The 20,097-nt window shown below is 38.2% G+C and overlaps 1 protein-coding gene across 1 annotated transcript in view; it reads right to left on the reverse strand.

Moving 5' to 3' along the window:
- The window catches only part of LOC120524493 (suppressor of tumorigenicity 14 protein homolog), a 129,144-nt gene that overhangs the window by 49,091 nt on the left and 59,956 nt on the right, over positions 1-20,097 (reverse strand). Inside the window, exons 10-13 of the mRNA XM_039746328.1 lie at positions 13,774-13,894; positions 11,071-11,173; positions 8,037-8,170; positions 3,873-3,977 (exon numbers count right to left, since the gene is read on the reverse strand). Of these exons, the coding sequence (XP_039602262.1) occupies positions 3,873-3,977; positions 8,037-8,170; positions 11,071-11,173; positions 13,774-13,894 (463 nt within the window). The remainder of the gene's footprint in view (positions 1-3,872; positions 3,978-8,036; positions 8,171-11,070; positions 11,174-13,773; positions 13,895-20,097) is intronic.

The raw sequence follows: 20,097 nt of genomic DNA on the forward strand, positions 1-20,097 counted from the left end.
CTGTGCATAGTGTAGTTTTGGGTAAAACAGCAGTATAAATAAGGGTTTACCTTAAAGGCCGAAGCCCCGATTCTTTGGTAAGCACACTATGACTGCCAATCCTGTTCAGGTGAAAGCACCATATTTTACTGCAGTTTGGAGGATATGCTTCTGCATAACAAAGGCCCTGTACTACAGTCTGGCATATATGTACACACACAGGAAAACGCCTAAGGCTGGCCTATTCAAATGACAGCCCACAGACCACATGTGGCCCAGAAACCTCCAAGCAGTTCAGCCAAGGGTCCCTCCAGAAACAGGGAAAAAATTAGAAAGGCACATTTTGCGAGACTTCGGAAATTCCTACAGTAGTGCAGCCCATGAATGCAACACTACGTGTAGTCGAGCAAAATTCAACCCACGGTGCACATTATTATTATACTTGATGATTTTTAAAATTAAGATTTTCAACTTTATGTTTTTTCACCAAATAAACAAAACATGTAGCGCTAGGACTCTTGCCTCTACAGTATATGCCTTCACAGCACCAAGCTTGATCCAAATGCAACTTATGCGTAGCGCCACCTTTTTCTTTACAAAATTGACACTGCCAATCACACATGTGGTGATTTTAAACAAACATATGTTCCCTCAGTGTGCAGTAGACGTTATATTCATGTGAATTGGTTACTGTTAGCACTTGTTATAAGTTTGGGAATGGATAGCTTTGATAGCGTTCCTAGTTCTTTTGTAATCTATTAAATGCACATTGTGATGTGCCTGGGCTATAAATTACTATAATACTTATTTTATTTAAAAAGGTAAATAAAAGTTATTGATAATACTGTGCACTTTTTTTTAATTTTGTGCACCTTGAGATGTACCTGGGTCAGATGTGAGCAAAATGTTTATTTTATTATTTCAAAAGTGAAAAAAGTATTGCTATTACTTCAGATTCTATTCAGTTATAGTTATTATCCATCCATCCATCCATTTTCTAACCCGCTGAATCCGAATACAGGGTCACGGGGGTCTGCTGGAGCCAATCCCAGCCAACACAGGGCAGGAACCAATCCTGGGCAGGGTGCCAACCCACCGCAGGACACACACAAACACACCAAGCACACACTAGGGCCAATTTAGAATCGCCAATCCACCTAACCTGCATGTGAGATTGTGGGAGGAAACCGGAGTGCCCAGAGGAAACCCACGCAGACACGGGGAGAACATGCAAACTCCACGCAGGGAGGACCCGGGAAGCGAACCCGGGTCTCCTAACTGCGAGGCAGCAGCGCTACCACTGCGCCACCGTGCCGCCCCATTTATAGTTAATCAAATTTAAAAGTGAAACAATAAGTAAATATTACTTTTTTCAATACATTTGAGATAGACAGAGATGATAGATAGATAGATAGATAGATACTTTATTAATCCCAAGGGGAAATTCACATAATCCAGCAGCAGTATACTGATACAAAGAAACAATATTAAATGAAATAGTAATAAAAATGGAAAAAAAAAAAAATGAAAAAAATAAAATAAAAAAAGCAGACATGCTTTTGTTGTTGTTGATTTAAAATTTGTTATTACCTGTTGTTTACCAGCCGCAATAAATGTCTGCCCCAGCTGAATTTCTTAGTTTGAAAATCTGACCCTACTGAATTTGTCATTGAATAGCTTTGGCCTAACGTTTAGCGTTAAGGTGAAAGGAAAAGCATGTTGCATGATATTACAGTTTAACAAAAAAATTGTCTTAAATTTGCCACAGTTCTTCAGTAGTTTTTTTTAATAAAAATACTTTGACTGATATGACCCTTCCTCCTTTTTATAAAATGTTACTTAAACTGTTTAATGCAGTCATTTCAGTCTTTTCTTTTTTCACTAAATTCTTAGAGTTATGGAATGTTTGCCTTATGTATTAGGCAGCATGTAAGTGCTGCATACCAGCTCCAAATTTCTACATTAAAATAACAGTCCTGTCAGTATTTGTGCATGGTCTACAGCTTGTCTCAGTGTCACCATGGATGTTTTTTCAGGTTTTCCCAGGTTCCCTTTAAAAATTCCAACAACATGCCTGTTAATAGTAGTGGTAGTAGCAGTAGTAGAAGAAGAAATGGTAGTACTAGTATTGCCACATGGCCGGAGTTCAAGCAGCATGCAAAGTGACACTGCTCAATGGTGTCATGTGGGCGCTGTGATATTTAATTGTTCCTTACATAATTTACCAGTATGAATTATCTCACTTCTCATTAACATTTTCCAAATGCTGTTGCTGCTTAAGATTCGGTTTATTTAAAACAGCGAAGCAAGGTTAGATGTTGTGTAAATGACAATGTACAAATTAACAAGAACAATATTCTGAGATTTCTTATCAATTGTAAATTAGTGGAATAAGGAGTGTGTGAGTGAATCCTGCAAAAGTCTGGTGTCCTGTCCAAGGCCAGGTTTCTATTTCGCACTCAATGCTGAACAAGCATGGCACCTTTAGGAATAAAGTATACGTTGTATCTTTTCATTTCCCCTTAAGAATTCGATGAAAGAATTGTAGCTGAGGGAAAGTAAAGCCCAAGAATCTATTGTGAAGTTATAATGTGTTTGCTCATAAAAGGACTGTCTCTTTTAGTTCACTATGTCAGCTTTTATTTTGTATGACACTATTCTTAGTGATAACAAAGAATATTACAAAAGCAGCAAGAACAATATTAAAGTCTACAAAAGAACGAAACTGACAACACTGAATAGCTGCTCTTACAGTAAGAAATACTAATAAAGATGAATGCATGTACTGTAACAGGTATCAGCCCATGCAATGTGATAAGAGCAGGCAGAATTGTGGAAAGAGAAGGAAACTGCAAACAAATTCAACATATTAATAAAGTACTGTCTGCCCTTCCCATTATTTGTTATACAGAATAGGAATACAACTGCCATTAAAGTGAAGAGAAAAACAGTAGAAGGCTGTACAAAAACTTATGTTGCATATGCACATCAAACAATAACATATTATGTCATATGTTTACAAGTACCCATTTCATTTTCTTTGCTCCTTATTTGTTCTCTTGGATTGTGGAGGTGGATGGGGAAGGTAAAAGGCACAAAAAGGATCATTTTTGCAGGAGCTGGGCTTTTTTGCTTAGTTGCTTTATAGTGACATTATTGTCACATGTACTGAGTACTGGCATGCGATTATCAACATACAATCTGTTGCTATAGTCTGGTGTCACCATTAGTGAATATAACTAAATGAAATGGCACCCTTCTTTACCTTAAACAACTTTACTCAAGGGGTATTAACTGCAAGAATCCAGTACAGAGGGGCAATTTTGGATAAGGGTTTTATCTTGTTGAGTCTACGTGAATTACTTCAATTATTTTTTGTAAGGTGAAGAAAAGGGATTGCCCTTCTCTTCATTGTATTGCTAGAATGGGTGTGTTACATACTAAGTCTATAAGAGACCACAAGCCCACTCATCTACATAGGATCAATTTTGGGCCACATGTTAACCTACTACCATGCTGTTGAAAGATGGGACAAACAGACGTATTCAAAGAATGCCCACACAAAATATAGTGGAGGCCTACACAAGAAGAAAGATACTTTAACCTCCCCAGCTGGGAAATGAACATATACTGTGACATGACAAGATACCCATGGTGCCACCATGATGCTCCTTAATCCAAAAATTACCTTAGAAAGACATTATGTTGTTAAATACCAACATCAGATTAATCCATTTATAAATTTCCTCATTCTAGTCTGTTTGCTACATACTGTATACAGTAATTGAATTAAAAAGGCACAAAAAAGAAGTAACATCTTAATGAGAAATGTTGATATGGACTTTGTTCATGTTTAACAGATGAGAAATTATCTAAATGAAAAAATTACTTACTGCAATTCTGCTCATCACTTCGGTCACTACAGTCATCCCATCCATCACACTTATAACTGAGGGGTTCACATGACCCATCTCCACAAGTGTACATTCCTGGACAGGCTAAAACAATGAAATAATAATAATACATTTTATTTATAACATGCTTTTCTTAAATGCAAAGCACTAGAAAGCATCAGATCAAATAGAACCAATTTAACAGATAACAAAATGAAAAACAATACATAAAAAATGATAAACAAACAACAAAGCAGAATAATATAAAAAAATAAAACATACAGCATAAGATGCATATAAAATCCAAGTACAAGAAAATCAAATCTTGTTAAAATCATTAAAAGCTACACAGATCAGCCACAACATTAACACATCTAATATTTTGTAGGTCCCCATTGTATTGTCCAAACAGCTCTGAACCACTGAGGCATGGACTCCACAAGACTTCTGAAGGTTTCTATGGTATCTGGCACCAAGACGTTAGCAGCAGATCTTTTAAGTCCTGTAAGTCACAAGGTAGGACCTCCATGAATTGAAGATGTTTTTCTCTAGGGAATTTGGAGGCTAAGTCAACATCTTGAACTTTTTGCCACAGTTTTGGAAATAAATATTGAGACTGTGATATTATGAAGGTAATATTAGTACATTTTAACAATAGTTTTATGTGTTACTCAAATGTCGGCTGACTGTCAAAAAAAACCTATAAGGTTTTGGGGATCAGTCGTAGGTAAATAAATAGGACGTAAAGAGTCAAGTGTTGTACCAGATAGGCCAAGCCACTTTCCATATGAGCAATTGAAAGGGTGTGTCAGACCAAGTCAAACGCAGCACTGTGTTCAAGCAGTACTAGGATGTTGAATGTCCCTAGATCAGTTATAATAAGGAGGTCAGTCATAACACTGACTAGGGAAGTTTCAGAGCTGTGTTCCGATCTAAATGAGTTCACTAATTATGAAGAGACAAATGATTGTTTAATTGAGCAGAGCAAGTGTTTTAGTGAGAAATTGAATGTTAGAGATTGGTCTGTAGTTGGACAGATCACTCACATCATGGGGACCTGGGGACTGCTAAGATTAGCAAGAATTTTTAGTTTGGAGGGAATCAGTCCAGAGGTGTGAGAGGAATTGACAATCACAGTGTAAATGGCGTAAATGGATGATAGACACTTTTTAAGGATTGAAGTGAAAAGTGGATGAAGAACACAGGGGGCTGCCCTTATTTTTGACACCAAATTAAATTTTGTAATCAGTACATCCTACTTATTTTTAACTGATCTCACTGCTTACTAAGCCGTCTATTTTATTCTCTTATTCTAAGAAATTGTTAGTTTATTTTTGCCAAATGATTTGCTTTGCAATTTTCTTTTTAATTCTGCTCTTTCAATAGAGTTTTTATTTTCCTTTTTTTTTATATCCATCTGATGACAACATTGGATATAAAAGGAAGACAATGACTTCAGTGTCACATTCACTTTTCTGCATATTTCTAAGAAAAGTTTTTTAATGAGCAGACACAAAAATGGCAGTGAAGTAACTGTTCTCTTTTCTGTGTGTCTACACTGCTCACTGCTAATCATCAGTATTTGGATACAATTAAGGGAGCAAGTACCACAGAAATGGATCAATTAAAAAGAAAATAACTAGAGAAATGTAAGCATTAAAGTTATGGAAAATACAAATATTTATAAATTTCTTATTATTATTTGTAGATTACATAACTAAATAATGATAATGATATAACAATTGAAATTTGTTGGGATAAAAAGTTGTAACCATAGGAAGACACAAGACTAAGCTTGAAAAACACTGCTACATTGTAATCTTGTTTACAGTGCATGCGCAGCAAAAGGCACAATATAACAAAAGGACTGACTGGTCAATAATGATAACATGCTAGAGACATTGCAGGAGACAAAAAGAAACATTTTTAAACCCAAGCATTTTTAAAGCCAGCTAGAAAGGTCAACTTTTAATAATATCTGTGAGACTAGTACTAATTATATATACAGTGCATCCAGAAAGTATTCACAGCGCATCACTTTTTCCACATTTTGTTATGTTACAGCCTTATTCCAAAATGGATTAAATTCATTTTTTTCCTCAGAATTCTACACACAACACCCCATAATGACAACATAAAAAGTTTTTAATAAATTTTGCAAATTTATTAAAAATAAAAAAACTGAGAAATCACATGTACATAAGTATTCACAGCCTTTGCTCAATACTTTGTCGATGTACCTTTGGCAGCAATTACAGCCTCAAGTCTTTTTGAATATGATGCTACAAGCTTGGCACACCTATTCATGGCCAGTTTCTCCCATTCCTCTTTGCAGCACCTCTCAAGCTCCATCAGGTTGGATGGGAAGCGTCAGTGCACAGCCATTTTAAGATCTCTCCAGAAATGTTCAATAGGATTCAAGTCTGGGCTCTGGCTGGGCCACTCAAGGACATTCACAGAGTTGTCCTGAAGCCACTCCTTTGATATTTTGGCTGTGTGCTTAGGGTTGTTGTCCTGCTTAAAGATGAACTGTCGTCCCAGTCTGAGGTCAAGAGCGTTCTGGAGCAGGTTTTCATCCAGGATGTCTCTGTACATTGCCGCAGTCATCTTTCCCTTTATCATAACTAGTCTCCCAGTTCCTGCCACTGAAAAACATCCCCACAGCATGATGCTGCCACCACTATGCTTCACTGTAGGGATGGTATTGGCCTGGTGATGAGCAGTGCCTGGTTTCCTCCAAACGTAACGCCTGCCATTCACACCAAAGAGTTCAATCTTTGTCTCATCAGACCAGAGAATTTTGTTTCTCATGGTCTGAGAGTCCTTCAGGTGCCTTTTGGCAAACTCCAGGCGGGCTGCCATGTGCCTTTTACTAAGGAGTGGCTTCCGTCTAGCCACTCTGCCATACAGGCATGATTGGTGGATTGCTGTAGAGATGGTTGTGCTTCTGGAAGGTTCTCCTCTCCTCACAGACAACCTCTGGAGCTCTGACAGAGTGACCATCGGGTTCTTGGTCACCTCCCTGACTAAGGCCCTTCTCCCCCGATCACTCAGTTTAGATGGCCGGCCAGCTCTTGGAAGAGTCCTGGTGGTTTCTAACTTCTTCCACTTACGGATGATGGAGGCCACTGTGCTCATTGGGACCTTCAAAGCAGCAGAAATTTTTCTGTAACCTTCCCAAGATTTGTGCCTCGAGACAATCCTGTCTCGGAGGTCTACAGACAATTCCTTTGACTTCATGCTTGGTTTGTGCTCTGACATGAACTGTCAACTGTGGGACCTTCTATAGACAGGTGTGTGCCTTTCCAAATCATGTCCAATCAACTGAATTTACCACAGGTAGACTCCAATTAAGCTGCAGAAACATCTCAAGGATCATCAGGGAGAACAGGATGCACCTGAGCTCAATTTTGAGCTTCATGGCAAAGGCTGAGAATACTTATGTACATATGCTTTCTCAATTTTTTTATTTTTAATAAATTTGCAAAAATCTCAAGTAAACTTTTTTCACGTTGTCATTATGGGGTGTTGTGTGTAGAATTCTGAGGAAAAAAATGAACAATGTAACAAAACAAAATGTGAAAAAAGTGATGTGCTGTGAATACTTTCCGGATGCACTGTATATTATCTCCATCCGTAGAAGCACCCAAAAATACATTTTTAGAACATAATCCTTAAGAACAGAAGTCCATATTTCTAGAGATAGCAATTGGAAGTTCTTTCCTGACATGCCAGTGAGTTCTAAATTGAAAATGTGGAGCTGGTAAATAAAAGTTTCTACAAAATCTGAAAGTTACAAGCACAGTAAGCAGTAAAGCAGGAGAGAAGGTAGCTGACAGAATTAAGCTTGACAGCTTTGGCAGATTTAAGTAGATCACATCTCTCTCTCTCTCTCTTGCTCTCCTGCAATGGTGTCACTATCTAGTGCCCTTCTAGGGAACCCATAACACTTATAAGACTTACCATTTCCCAGTAATGCATCTTTCCCCACACTGGCATTCTAGTTTAAATGTCTACTAGTGTCAGTAAAGACTTTACATCTCTCATTGCAGACCTTAGCACTCTATCCCTATCCTGTTGCATCCTCTCTTGGTAACTCTCTGTCTGCTGGGCAACTCATTACAATTTACTGATTGATGGCTGATCACTGAAAAAAGTACTTACTGTCCAGTGGGTCAAAACTTGTAATGTCCGCCTGAAACCCTCTGTTTGTTATTGATGAATCAGAATAGAAATACACTGTAAGGACATTAGTGGTACTGGACACAACCAGGGGCATTACATTTTCACCACAGTATCTTGAACAAAGAGAATAAAGACATTTTAGTTCTCTCATTTTCCTTAGAATGAAAATACTTTTATTTAGATGCATACAACATTATATTTTAAGAGTGTTCGCACATGGAGCACTACTCTGGAAAACTGTCTTCATTACATTTTTTACAGGATCTGCAGGATAAATATGTCAAGTACTGATCATGTTTTACACAGAGGGATCTTTGTGCTCATACTTCATATCGCTGCAAAACGTGAAGATACAATTTCACTGTCACACAAGAGCCTAATGAAAGTTTTGACTCAATGTATAAAGTAAAATTGTGTGAATCCAAAGGACAAGTCTGCTCTCTGTCCCTTTTGCTGGCAAGTGTCTCTGCTGAAACAAAAACAAACCTCTGTGTATAAAACCACAGGTGATACAGGATACCTGCATCATGATTAAAAATACAGTAAATACTTGAAGAGCCTTTCTCTGTATGATAGCAAATCTGATATTTAATCAGGCTAATCAAAACAGCACATTCTGAAAAAAAAATCAGTTACAATATAAATATCCTTTATGCAAATTCACTTTAAGGTAGTATGTACAACACAACAAATTAAAACATCCTGGTGCCCCCTGCAATGACTAGATAGTCCATCAAGCATCATGAAAGAGTTTACAAATCATTCACTTGAAAAATAGTGTGGATAATTAACTCTAACTTGCAGTTTATCATGTAGGAAATGTCAGAAGCATTTCTTTCATTTGAACCATATCAAACATAGCAGAACATACATTTTTCCAACCCACTCAGTCCAAATTAAGGTCACAGTTTTATGGGTTTCCCTGTAGTTATGGGGGCATTCTGACTTTGTGGGGAGTCATTAACATTTACAGTAACTGCCCTAAGAGAGACAGATTTTTCTCCACTACCAGTCACAGTGCTTTTGCACCAAAATCTAACACACTCGAAACAACACCGCTTAAACACGCCTTTGCTACAGAGGCAGGAATTGTGCACCTGATGATGTAAAGACAGGATACAGCCACTGCAATCCTGAACTAGATTAATTAGGTTAGAAAAAAGTCAGATGGCTGGTCTTGCATCATTGTGAAATAAAAATAAAATATGCCTTATTTAAAAAACGTCCAGAAGCTTTCTGTCCACTGTATGTTTTACTGTGCTTTATTACTTTTCATTAATAAATTACATGCAATAGAGAAATTTTTGGTATCTTTTCATGAACTGGCATTCACCAATCCCATAGAAATGGATCAGCAGGCACTTATTAAACCTCCTGGAAGGTTTGAATTTAATATCAGCAATAAGTGACATCAGTGGGTGGCAAACTGGCAAAGGTTTGGTATGTTCAAGGATACCACCAGGATGGTTAAAATACATGCAAGACCTACAGAGGAAAGAGAAAACCAATCTGGCAGCATATGGGGTCTTGCATTACCAGTTTACAAATCAAGGGTATCCTAAAAAGTGAACTTGTACTTTATGTCCAGGAAACGTAATAAGCAGGAGCATCAAAAATAAGTTTGAAAGAAATGCAGCATGGAGTGAAACATACAATTTTCTCCACAACAAAATCCAAAGTTTTCTTTTTTTCCAAGCAATTGTATTTTATTAAAAATGTAGCATTTTCAAAAGTGGCAAAGGTTAAGGCTGGATTAGGGTTGCTCCATAAAGTTTACCAATACTGTATATAAATATTGTAATGTCTATAAGCAAGCAGATTGTGCTTGTGAGTGAGCTAGGAGAAAAGATGAAAGCCAAAAAAGGATTGATTCAGGAAGATCAAAAAGAATGAGTTTCACATGGCCAACATGAGAGACAAAAATCATGGTCAAGAAACAAAAACAAAGAAAAATTGTCTACTGAAAAGAGTCTGAAAGATCAATTTGATAAAGGTTTTGAATCCACTTCTCGGATGAGGAAGTGATTTTCTAGGGGACCATTTAAACCAAAGCGCTGTATCATAATCTCAAGAGAACATGCCCCTAACAACGAGCAAATTTGCCTTAATGTCAGGAACTCCATGGCAAGTATGAAAACCAAAATGGAGAATACTGTCCAAAAAATTACTACCCTTCAAAACAATGGAGAATCACAACAATATTATCTCAGAATCAGACTCAGTGACTCCTGGGTACGAAAGGTGCATGCTGGACTTTTTGTATAGAACTTATAATTACCAACCAATATGTCATTTATAATAAATAAATCACATACTTTAACTATGATATAATAACTTGATATCTCATGTCAGATCACGGACATGTGCTCCATTAATCTAGTATATCAGAGCACATGAAAGATTGTGCTTTTCAAATGGGACTGAATATCAACTGTGCCAGGCATGCTAGCATAGGAAATGCTTTGCAGGCTCTGTTCTGGTACGATGAGGGTGGAACGATGAAGAAGTGACACAGTCATTAACTTCTTTTCCATCTTTAACCATAGAGTGTTGGAGGATGCCCCAAAGGACCTCTGATGACACTTCCTTCCTGGCTCTGGAAGTCCTACCCCTTCAAGTCAATCTGCTATGTAAGAAATACTCAGACTGTTAGTTGGTGTTCATTTGTGGACGTGCTACTAGAGAGGATAGAGCCACCTTCCTGGAAGCACTCTAAAGAATCCACACTATGGACCAAGTGGTTCTTGAAAATTCTTTATATTTCACTGCACCAAATTAAATGTGGCATCCATTTTGCCCTATAACTGTTTATGTATTTTTTACAACTGTTAATTATAAGTTTAACTTGATGAAAACGTTTATTTGTGGGAGTTGGAGACTTACTATTGATGTAACCAGTCAAGGGCACAAAGATCTGAATTTCTTATTAAAGAGCAATCTTTTGAATTCATTCAGTTTTTCATTTGTATTTCAAGACAGCTTACAGTAAATAATGAGTCCAAAACCAGGTTACCTTTTTCTGTTAATCGATAGCCAGTCTTTGTCACAGTCTGGCTGCTCCCCATCCAGTTTAAGAGTTGGAAATCTTATCCTTATCCTCATAGAGAAGCTGGAGCCTAAAATAAAAGGGCATTCCTTTTCATCAGTTTAGAAAACTGTAAACTAACCCAAATAATATGCGATTAAAAAAAGACTGTTTGCTAAAACACAGCCTTCTTTATTTGTTATAAGTCGGTTTAAATATTCAGGTATTACTTGAAATCAGGCAAGTCTCTGTAATTCATATACAAAGAAAAGAAAGCATACAGGGTGTCATGAAGCTTGTGATTTTTAGATTGCTTGGCCAGATTTTCCATTGCATAACTAACAGAAAAAAAACACACTTGAATAGTGATTCTTCATTTTCCACAACTGTTTATTGTAATAAAGGAATGTGGAAGGGAACATTCACTAACACACTTTACACTGAGAGTCATCTGTCAAACTAGTGTGCATGTTTTTAGAGGAGAAAACCTAGAAAAAATCCATGATTAGAATGGAGAGAATGTGCAAACTCCCAACTGTCAGTTGTTAAGCTAGGATTTCCACTCAGGACTGTGTAGCTGTAAGGCAGCAGTGTTATTCTATGCCCCATGGACGGATCTACCATCAGGACATTCTAGGGGTGTGCAAGGGGCAATTCTAACCCCAAACAGCAAAATCATCCAAGGGAGGAACCCCCCTGTCTCTACACACATTAAACTCCAGGGGGTCTGTGTACTGCATTATTTAAAGTACGATCGACTCCCTGCTGAGGAGTTCTGTTCATTAAGTCACCAGGGGGCTGTGGGGGTCTTAATCTGGCCCTGCTCTGCCCTATTGTGTTGCCTGATATTGAGTATGATATATTAATCACTTGCAGTTTATAAATTAGTGAATTAATTAGCGATTTTTATTTTATATACTACATTTTAGAGTGATTACTATTAATAATAAGATAAACATGACATAACTGAAGATCAACAACTAGCGGTATGATGCTACCCAGTGGTGTCCTTGCTTCAAATATTTGGATCTCCAGGACTGATCTTCAGTTGCAGTGTCTTCTTCAAAAAGTTCTCCTGTTCCTCCTACATTTTCTGTCCCCTTCAAGTTCAAAAGATCTACTGTCAGTTTGAACCATGTCACTAAATTGCACAGTGTGTATTTCTTTGTATCATCATCAAAAATTGTGGTACCAACCATGGCGTGCTCCTCATTAGTATTTTCCAGAATGATTTTTACTTAAAACATATATTTAGTAAATATGATCACAGACAGTTTGGGTGACTACTCAGGGTTAAATAGCGACACACTAGGTTGGCTTTAGGAAGGAGAGATCTTGTACTGACCAGACTCCCACACTCAAGATCACTGTTGAACAGTCAAAGGAATGGCAGACCCCACTCAATGTCTGCTTCATTGACTTCAAGAAGGCATTTGATAGTATAGACAGAGCATCAATGTGGAACATCCTTGGACACTATGGTGTACCAGAGAAGATGGTGAATATCATAAAAAAGCTTAATGACAGTTTTTCATGTCAAGTTTTCCATGATGGGATACTGTCAGAGGAGTTCAAGGTAACCACTGGTGTCACACAGAGATGTTTACTGTTACCCCTTCTCTTCCTGGTGTTGCTCGACTGGGTAACATGAATAGCCTATGCCAATTTGGGGAAACACACCCAGTGGAAGCTGTCTAGGAAACTAGAAGATCTAGAGTTCGCAGACAACCTTGCATTGCTGTCAAATCTCCTGCAAGATATGCAAGGAAAAAAAATCAGCTCCCTGGGAGTGACTGCATGACGTGTTTGCTTCAAGATCAGCCAAGAGAAAACCAAAGTACTGTGGATTAATAGCAGGCAGGAAACACCTATTATGATCGGGGAGAAGGCAGTAGAGAATGTACTGTAAATGAGTTCACCTACCTAGGCAGTAAGATCAGCCAGTCCAGAGGGACAGATGAGGATATCAAGGCTAGGATTAAGAAAGCACAACAAGCTTTGCTACCCTACACCCAGTCTAGAAATCCACTGCCTTCTCCACCGGGAATAAGGTCAGTGTTTTCAGTTCAAAAACATGAACAGTCACCAGCAATAGTTCCAAAAAGATCCAGTCCTTTATCAACAAATACCTCTGACAAATTCTCCTCATTCAGTGGTTTGATAGGGAGCAAGTGTAAATCCAGATCAGGAGAAGAAAATGGAGATGGGTCAGACACACTGCAGAAAGCGACATCCAATGTCACACAACAATCTATTGGCTCAAAACCAAAACTAGAACTCAAAATCATCAACCTTTCTTGGGAAGAAGCAAAAGGGATCACCAGAGACAGCAGAAGTGGAAGACAACTGTCAAGGCCCTAGGGTAACCAAGGAGTAAAGAGGACTGAATGAATGAGGAGGACTAGATGTGAGCTGGTACTGAGTGTAATGGTAGCTAAGATAGTAGATGTAAAATATTTTTGGGACATATATTCAAAATTTGTCCTGAAGCACACCATGTGACTGTTGTGTTTCATTTCAGAGACTGGTTCATGACTGGATTTGGTCTAATAACTACATTCTTCTTATAATCTAGAGATACCAAGAGATTTGTTTTTCTCTTGAAAGGAATAAAGTTGTGCTCACAAATATTATATTCCTTGTGGTATCTGCTCAGAAATTCTTTCCAGGTGATAAGACCATCTCACTTACTCAACCTCCCTGAGAGGGCAGCAGCATCAGGACTAGCGATGAATGAACACTGCTGAGTTCGGTCTGTCATGAGTTCCCCGAAATCACGGAAATGTTTGCAATATTTGCTAAACTTGGTGAACTGCAATAAAGTGAATGAGGAAGGACTAACTGAACTAGATTTTTTCTGGATTATAATGGTGTAATCATCTTTAAAGTGTCTCTGAGGCCTAGGGAAACATCTGCCAACTATACTGGACTGATTATTGTGGGCAAAGAGGTGACCGGAGTTCTGCGGCAGCACTGCCAAACACTGCACCGTCGTGCCTCCAAGAGGTCAAAGAAGGAAGAATGCAGTCAGAGATGCAAAATCATACATTTCTTCAAAACAAAGCAGAAATGCTGAAATCGTAGTTAAAAGTCAGAAAAAATATGTAGGTCTTTTAAATGCAGAATATTCAAAGTGGTGTGTCATGATTGAAGCCGCTGGCTTGTTCTATTTTTTGAAATCACGCTGAAGGCTCTCCAAATTGCCTGTGCTTTTTCTTCTATCAAAAAGACAGAAATGACTTGAAAATAGTAATAAACTTTTTATTATTATTATTATTTCAAAGAGTATCCTGTGATGTTAGGGGGTGGTGTCAGGCTCCTTCAAGGTTTGTTTTCACTCTTACCGCAACACATGGCTAATTATTATGCATGCACAGGGAACGTGACTCCTTCTCATATATTTTCGTTGAACTTGAAGATCAACCTGCACAACTGGGTACAAGCACAGATAATTTGTCCCATAGTGTCTGTAATGCAAATGATCAGCAGTACATACCTAGAGGGTGGTCCCATCAATGTTGACTGTTATACCTCTGGAGGACATTGCACTGACCTCACAAAGGATTATGGGGCGCTGGTATTAAAAAATTCTCCTAAACAGGCCAAATTAGATCAAATGTGAACACAGCAAATCTGCTGCATAGAACGCTTAGGCAAAATTCGCAGATCAACACTAGTGAGGGGCGTTTAGAATACAGAGCAGACTTCACTGCAAGGCACCAAATGAGTTCAGCTGGCTGAGAAGGCTGATCTGCAAAGTGAAGACTCCAACTTTGATTCTTTCCACTATAACCCTCAAAAGGATGGATCCTGGTTGGGTGGGGAGCTGAGCATGAACAGACACAAATGGTGTAGTGACCTGGATTCATTCAGGGGAGGGCCAAGTGCAGCAGAGGCTTAGAGACAAGACAGTCTGCCACTATAAAAGAGGTACCCACTCAATTACAAACCAGATTCATAGGCCCTGGGATTTCTGTTGCAGATTAGCTGGCTGAGTCCTAAACCACTACTAAACTGTTAATGTGGAATCACTTACATCTCCTAGCCCCATGCCACTGTGTCCTAAATTGGATGGAAACAATTTCTCTTAAAATAATTCAGTAGTAAGTACTACTGGATACAGTATATGAATGTAGTAATGGTGTCATGTATTGTATATCACATTGTTAATTTTATTTACTTTATTATGTGTATGGAAATTTAGAAGTGCACAGGGAAATTTAAAGTGCACAGGGAAATTTAAAGCAAATATGCTGCCTGACAATAAGGACAATAAAGTAAAAAAAAAAATGTTATAGAAAATTCTTCAGAATAATTATATCCTAATGTTGAAGAGGATAGTTTTGAACATACTTGTGTCATGCAACTCATACTAAATATGATCAGCAGCGAAAATGAATATCTACAGCAATTATTTTTGTTAAACACATAATATTACATACTCAAGAGTATGCCATTTAACCTGACAAATTTACTATTGTGAACTTCACAAAATGTATTTGATTTTTAAGCAATTGTCCCAGGACTTCAGGATACAACCTGATCTTTATGAAGGATGCCCAGGGATCTTTTATAACTATAGACAGTCAGGACCTTGAATTTGCACCTTTTCCAAAGAACAGCATCATTTTTTCAACATAGTGTTGCCCACCACTGCACTGGGTAATTGGAATCCACATCCAGACCAAAGGGTAGGTGCCCCCTACTGTTCTCACCAATACCTTTTCCAGCAGCAAAAAACACTTTTCATAGATGGTCACCCATCCAAGTACTGGTCAGGCACGAACATGCTTAGCTTCTGGTGGATGACCTGTTCTATAGTTAATGTGGTATGGCTGCTGGATGAACATGAAGCTTAGCGGCGTGTTAAGAATTGAGAGTTCATGGAACTCACGTTAGAAGAGAAACAAAACCTTGGAGAAAGGATCAGAGAATAATGTCGCTGCATTCTCATTTAAATTAATCTTATATGATCGTTACAAATGATAAAACATTACTAACTAAGAGAGGACAAACTAAACAAACTAAATTATCCATTGAAAATAGCAAGAATAAATTAAGTGCAACATTTAAATTATGGTATGTCATTCATCACTATCTTTTATTATCACTGACATAATTTTTTGGCATATCTAATGTTGCTGTATTCTTAGTTACACTATTGTATAAATTAATCTTATATGTTCCTTACAAAATGGTTCAGCATTAAAAGATAGATCATTCATTGAAAATTACAAGAAATAATATATCACATTTTAATTATTACACCTCTCATAACCATTGCTCTTTTTTGTTAATGAGAGGAAAAATGTAAAGATACAGTACTTAAAAATAGAGTTAAAATCATTAGCTATAGAAAGAATCAACTTTAAGTCAGATATCCTCTAACACTACGTAGAACAGAGATGTTCACAGTCATGTAATGCACAAGAAAAAAATTCCACGCATCGAGACCTTCTAGGTCCAACTATGGTGTGCTCCTGTCCTTAAAATCTAATTGAAGTGGGCGCTTGTACTAAGAAGAGCTTTTAAACCACCAGGAACAAAAAATGATTAGAAAGAACTCCCATTGTCATTTTTGATATAAGTCTTGACAAAATGTGTATATATTTTCCATAATGATGAATATACAAATAACCACACTGACAAGATCATTAGAGGAAGAACCTGCATGTTTCTTTTTGGTTGCTAAAAGCACAATATAAGTTTGCATATAAATGTCGTCACACACGTGTGAATGGGAGGCAGCTAAAGGGCTCAAATGATGGAAATTGCACACCAGACCAGGGGTGGCGGAGTGCACTAATTCTTTCTCTTTTTCTACTGCAGACCAGTCACAGGAAATTCTGCCGTGCCCTGATGGTGTCACTTCTGGCCCTGGCCCAGATGACCTCATTTCTGATCCAGATGCCCTCACTTCCTCTGCCTTGCTTTAAAGCTGCCATCTTTACCTCACCTACTGTGAGCAGTTCAGTTTTGCACTCTAATCTGTACACAACTGTACTATCTACTTATTAACCTTTTTGCAGCCAGGTTCAGGTATAAGGGAGGCTGCCCCAAACATTTTTGTGGCTCTTTTGTCATACTTTGACAATGTAATTCTGAAATATATTCTTCTATAACATTATTTTTACCTGCTGCTAAATGCACTTCACATTGCTACTGAAAACCAAATAGTATTAAGTGTGACAGTTGCAAACTAGTGTGTTTGCAATCAAATTGGGCAATTAAAATGAAACTTTTTTAATTTGGATAAAGTCAATAACATTCAATTATACAAAAATTGAGAACAGTAATCTATCTATCTATCTATCTAGCCATTGTGTCTACTGTAGATTTCCATGAATCCTCTCTAGCTTTCTCAATAGTGGAGGCATTGACTTTTTTCTTATTATAGATAGGCAGAACTTTGGGAAAAATTTAGCTGTTTACAGGAACTTTTTGAAATAAATAAATACATAGATAAATAAATAAATATCGTAAGGTTTCTAAACTCCTTTGGGACTCCCCTCCAACGGAACGACAGGCTGAAGAGCATCCCGAAGCACGACCGTTGCATTTGTGGAAGAGAGCCTATCAATTGCCAGGGTAGCCACAGGCTCCCAGCACTGTAGCAGTTTGCAGTGAAAGCATATCCGAAAACATTGCGGTCATGCTATAAGCAAGGAAGAAAGCAAACAAGAAAGAAAACTTCCAACTTGGCTGTCACAGTCCCAGTGACACATTATGCAGATGTATTGCTGTTGGTATAAAGGAGCCCCAGTACTGTTTCTGGACACATTTCTGCTGAATAATTTGTTGGCTGAAAATATTCAGTGTCAGTGTGTCAGAGAGAGGATGTGCTGCATTGTTCACAATTACACTCAGTTTTGTTTAAATTCTCTCCTTTGCTATCTTCAGGGGGTCCATAATACATCCCATAACTGAGCTGCCCTTTTAATTAGTGTGTTGATTCAGTGGGCCTCTGTTGAAGTGACGTTACCAGCCCAGCACACCACAGCGTAGAAAACTGCACTGGCCATCACAGAATTATAGGAGATGCAAATGATAGTGAATAATGACCAGATGTAGAGGTTTTGGCGCATTGAAAATTGATAAGCAGGCCGTTGGTTTTGCTGATGTTAACATGCAGAAAATTCTCTTTATATCAAGAAACAAACTTCTCCACCTGACTCCTATAGTTTATCCCATCCCCTTTATCAATACACCCCTATGTGCAGAATTTCTGCAAGTGACATGACCTGGTGTTATATTTATAGTCGGTGGTGTACATAGTGAAGAGTGTGTTGCTCACATCCGTATCAGAAACACAGCCATTGAGTCTTACAAACTGTGGTATGCCTGTGTAACATAAGTTTAATATGCCACTGTCCTCTGTACAAATATATTTTATAAATCTACTTTTCTTTCTACTCACATGTACAGTTGACACAGATTTAACACAATCATTTAAAACTGCTAGGCAAAGCATAAGATAAGACAGATAAAGACAGTTGGGGAAACGTGCACTATTTTTTGTCTGTCAGAGGCAGCATGAAATTGTATCATCTTTGCCTTGTTTAGAACTGTATTATTCACCTAAGTGGGGGCCTGCACATGAAGAAGAGCATAAAGCCTTGGAACATTGCCCGGCACACCTCTGAAGCTGACGGATGGATCCTTCCAACGCAGCAATGAAAATGGCAGATTCTACACATCGGGCCCCCACGCCAGAACTGGGTTCTTTGCCATTGGTTTCCTTTGTGTGTTATGCAGCGTAAGCCATCATTAAAGAAAGTTATTTCTCCAATGTGATTTCTTACCGCCTTTTAATATCATATCTATATAGATTCGGTTTATGTAACGCTCATTCCAACAAGGGAGCTAACACCCCCTGCTGGATACAGCCTGACAGACCTATCTATTATCCCCATCCAGTATCCTGAATACCATAGGCTCATCCACCTGCATAGTTCTGAGTTTACCCCTACACAGGGATGGACGGATGGATGGTACTGAAGGTGCTGGAGAAATAAAAAAAACATAATCCCCACAGTGCTACCAGTATTGTTCTGGAGAGTACAATCCTTGAGGAAAAGATAGATAATTTCACCCCTACTCCAATAGGCAAAATTCAGTGGGTCCAGGTGGTCTACCACAAGAGGACTCATATAGTCCAGGAAAAAATCTCTCAATGTTTTTCATGATGTGAGACATAAGTGCCACTGGTCTGTAGTCATTAGATGAAGAGGTGCCTTAATTCTTTGGAACAGGAACAATGCACACAGCAGCAGTACTTTCTGATGCCTTAGGGATATACTGAACAAGTGAAAGAGGACACCAAAAGGTCAGTCAGCACAGGCCTTAAGAACTCGAGGACCGACTAAATCTGGTCCTGCAGGTTTTCCTGTGTATAGGCTCCTCAGTTGTCTACTTACTTGGTCTTCACTTATGAACAATCCACACTAATGGTCAGAGGTGGACTTGTCACTGACCATATCGGTTGACGTAGTTGGAGTTGTTGCAGTAGTAGGGACGGTGTGCGGAGACTGGTCTTTGGAAGAAGGTAGCAGTCGTAGGAAAAATCTGTTAGAAATTGGTTCAGGGTGTTATCTTTGTCCACATCCTCTTCTAGCACCTGAGCCCTGGATTGCTCAAGTCCAGTAATTATACCCAGTCTATTCCAGACACCCTACATGTAATACTATTTCCTGTTCAAGAGCCGAAAAGACCACCACTGTCTCTGTGATATGTTCTCCTATTTTATGATAGTTAAATAAAATTCTGAACAAAAATACCATCAGCTTCACACTTACTGTCACAGGTGCTTAATCTGTAGATGCTGCACTCTCTTTTGTCTCTTTTTGAGCCATGATAGATGTTCTCAACTCAACTATCATTTCTTGAAGTTGCTTAAATCTCAAGAGTTCATGCCTAATCATGGATTGCCTAACATTTTAAAAAACACTTTGCATGAGTGGAACCAACTGATTGTAAAACAAGGCTTATTCAAGATAGACTTATTCAGTGAAGGTT

The sequence above is a fragment of the Polypterus senegalus genome, chromosome 2 (assembly GCF_016835505.1).
Source record: "Polypterus senegalus isolate Bchr_013 chromosome 2, ASM1683550v1, whole genome shotgun sequence".
In the NCBI taxonomy this organism is placed as follows: domain Eukaryota; kingdom Metazoa; phylum Chordata; class Cladistia; order Polypteriformes; family Polypteridae; genus Polypterus; species Polypterus senegalus.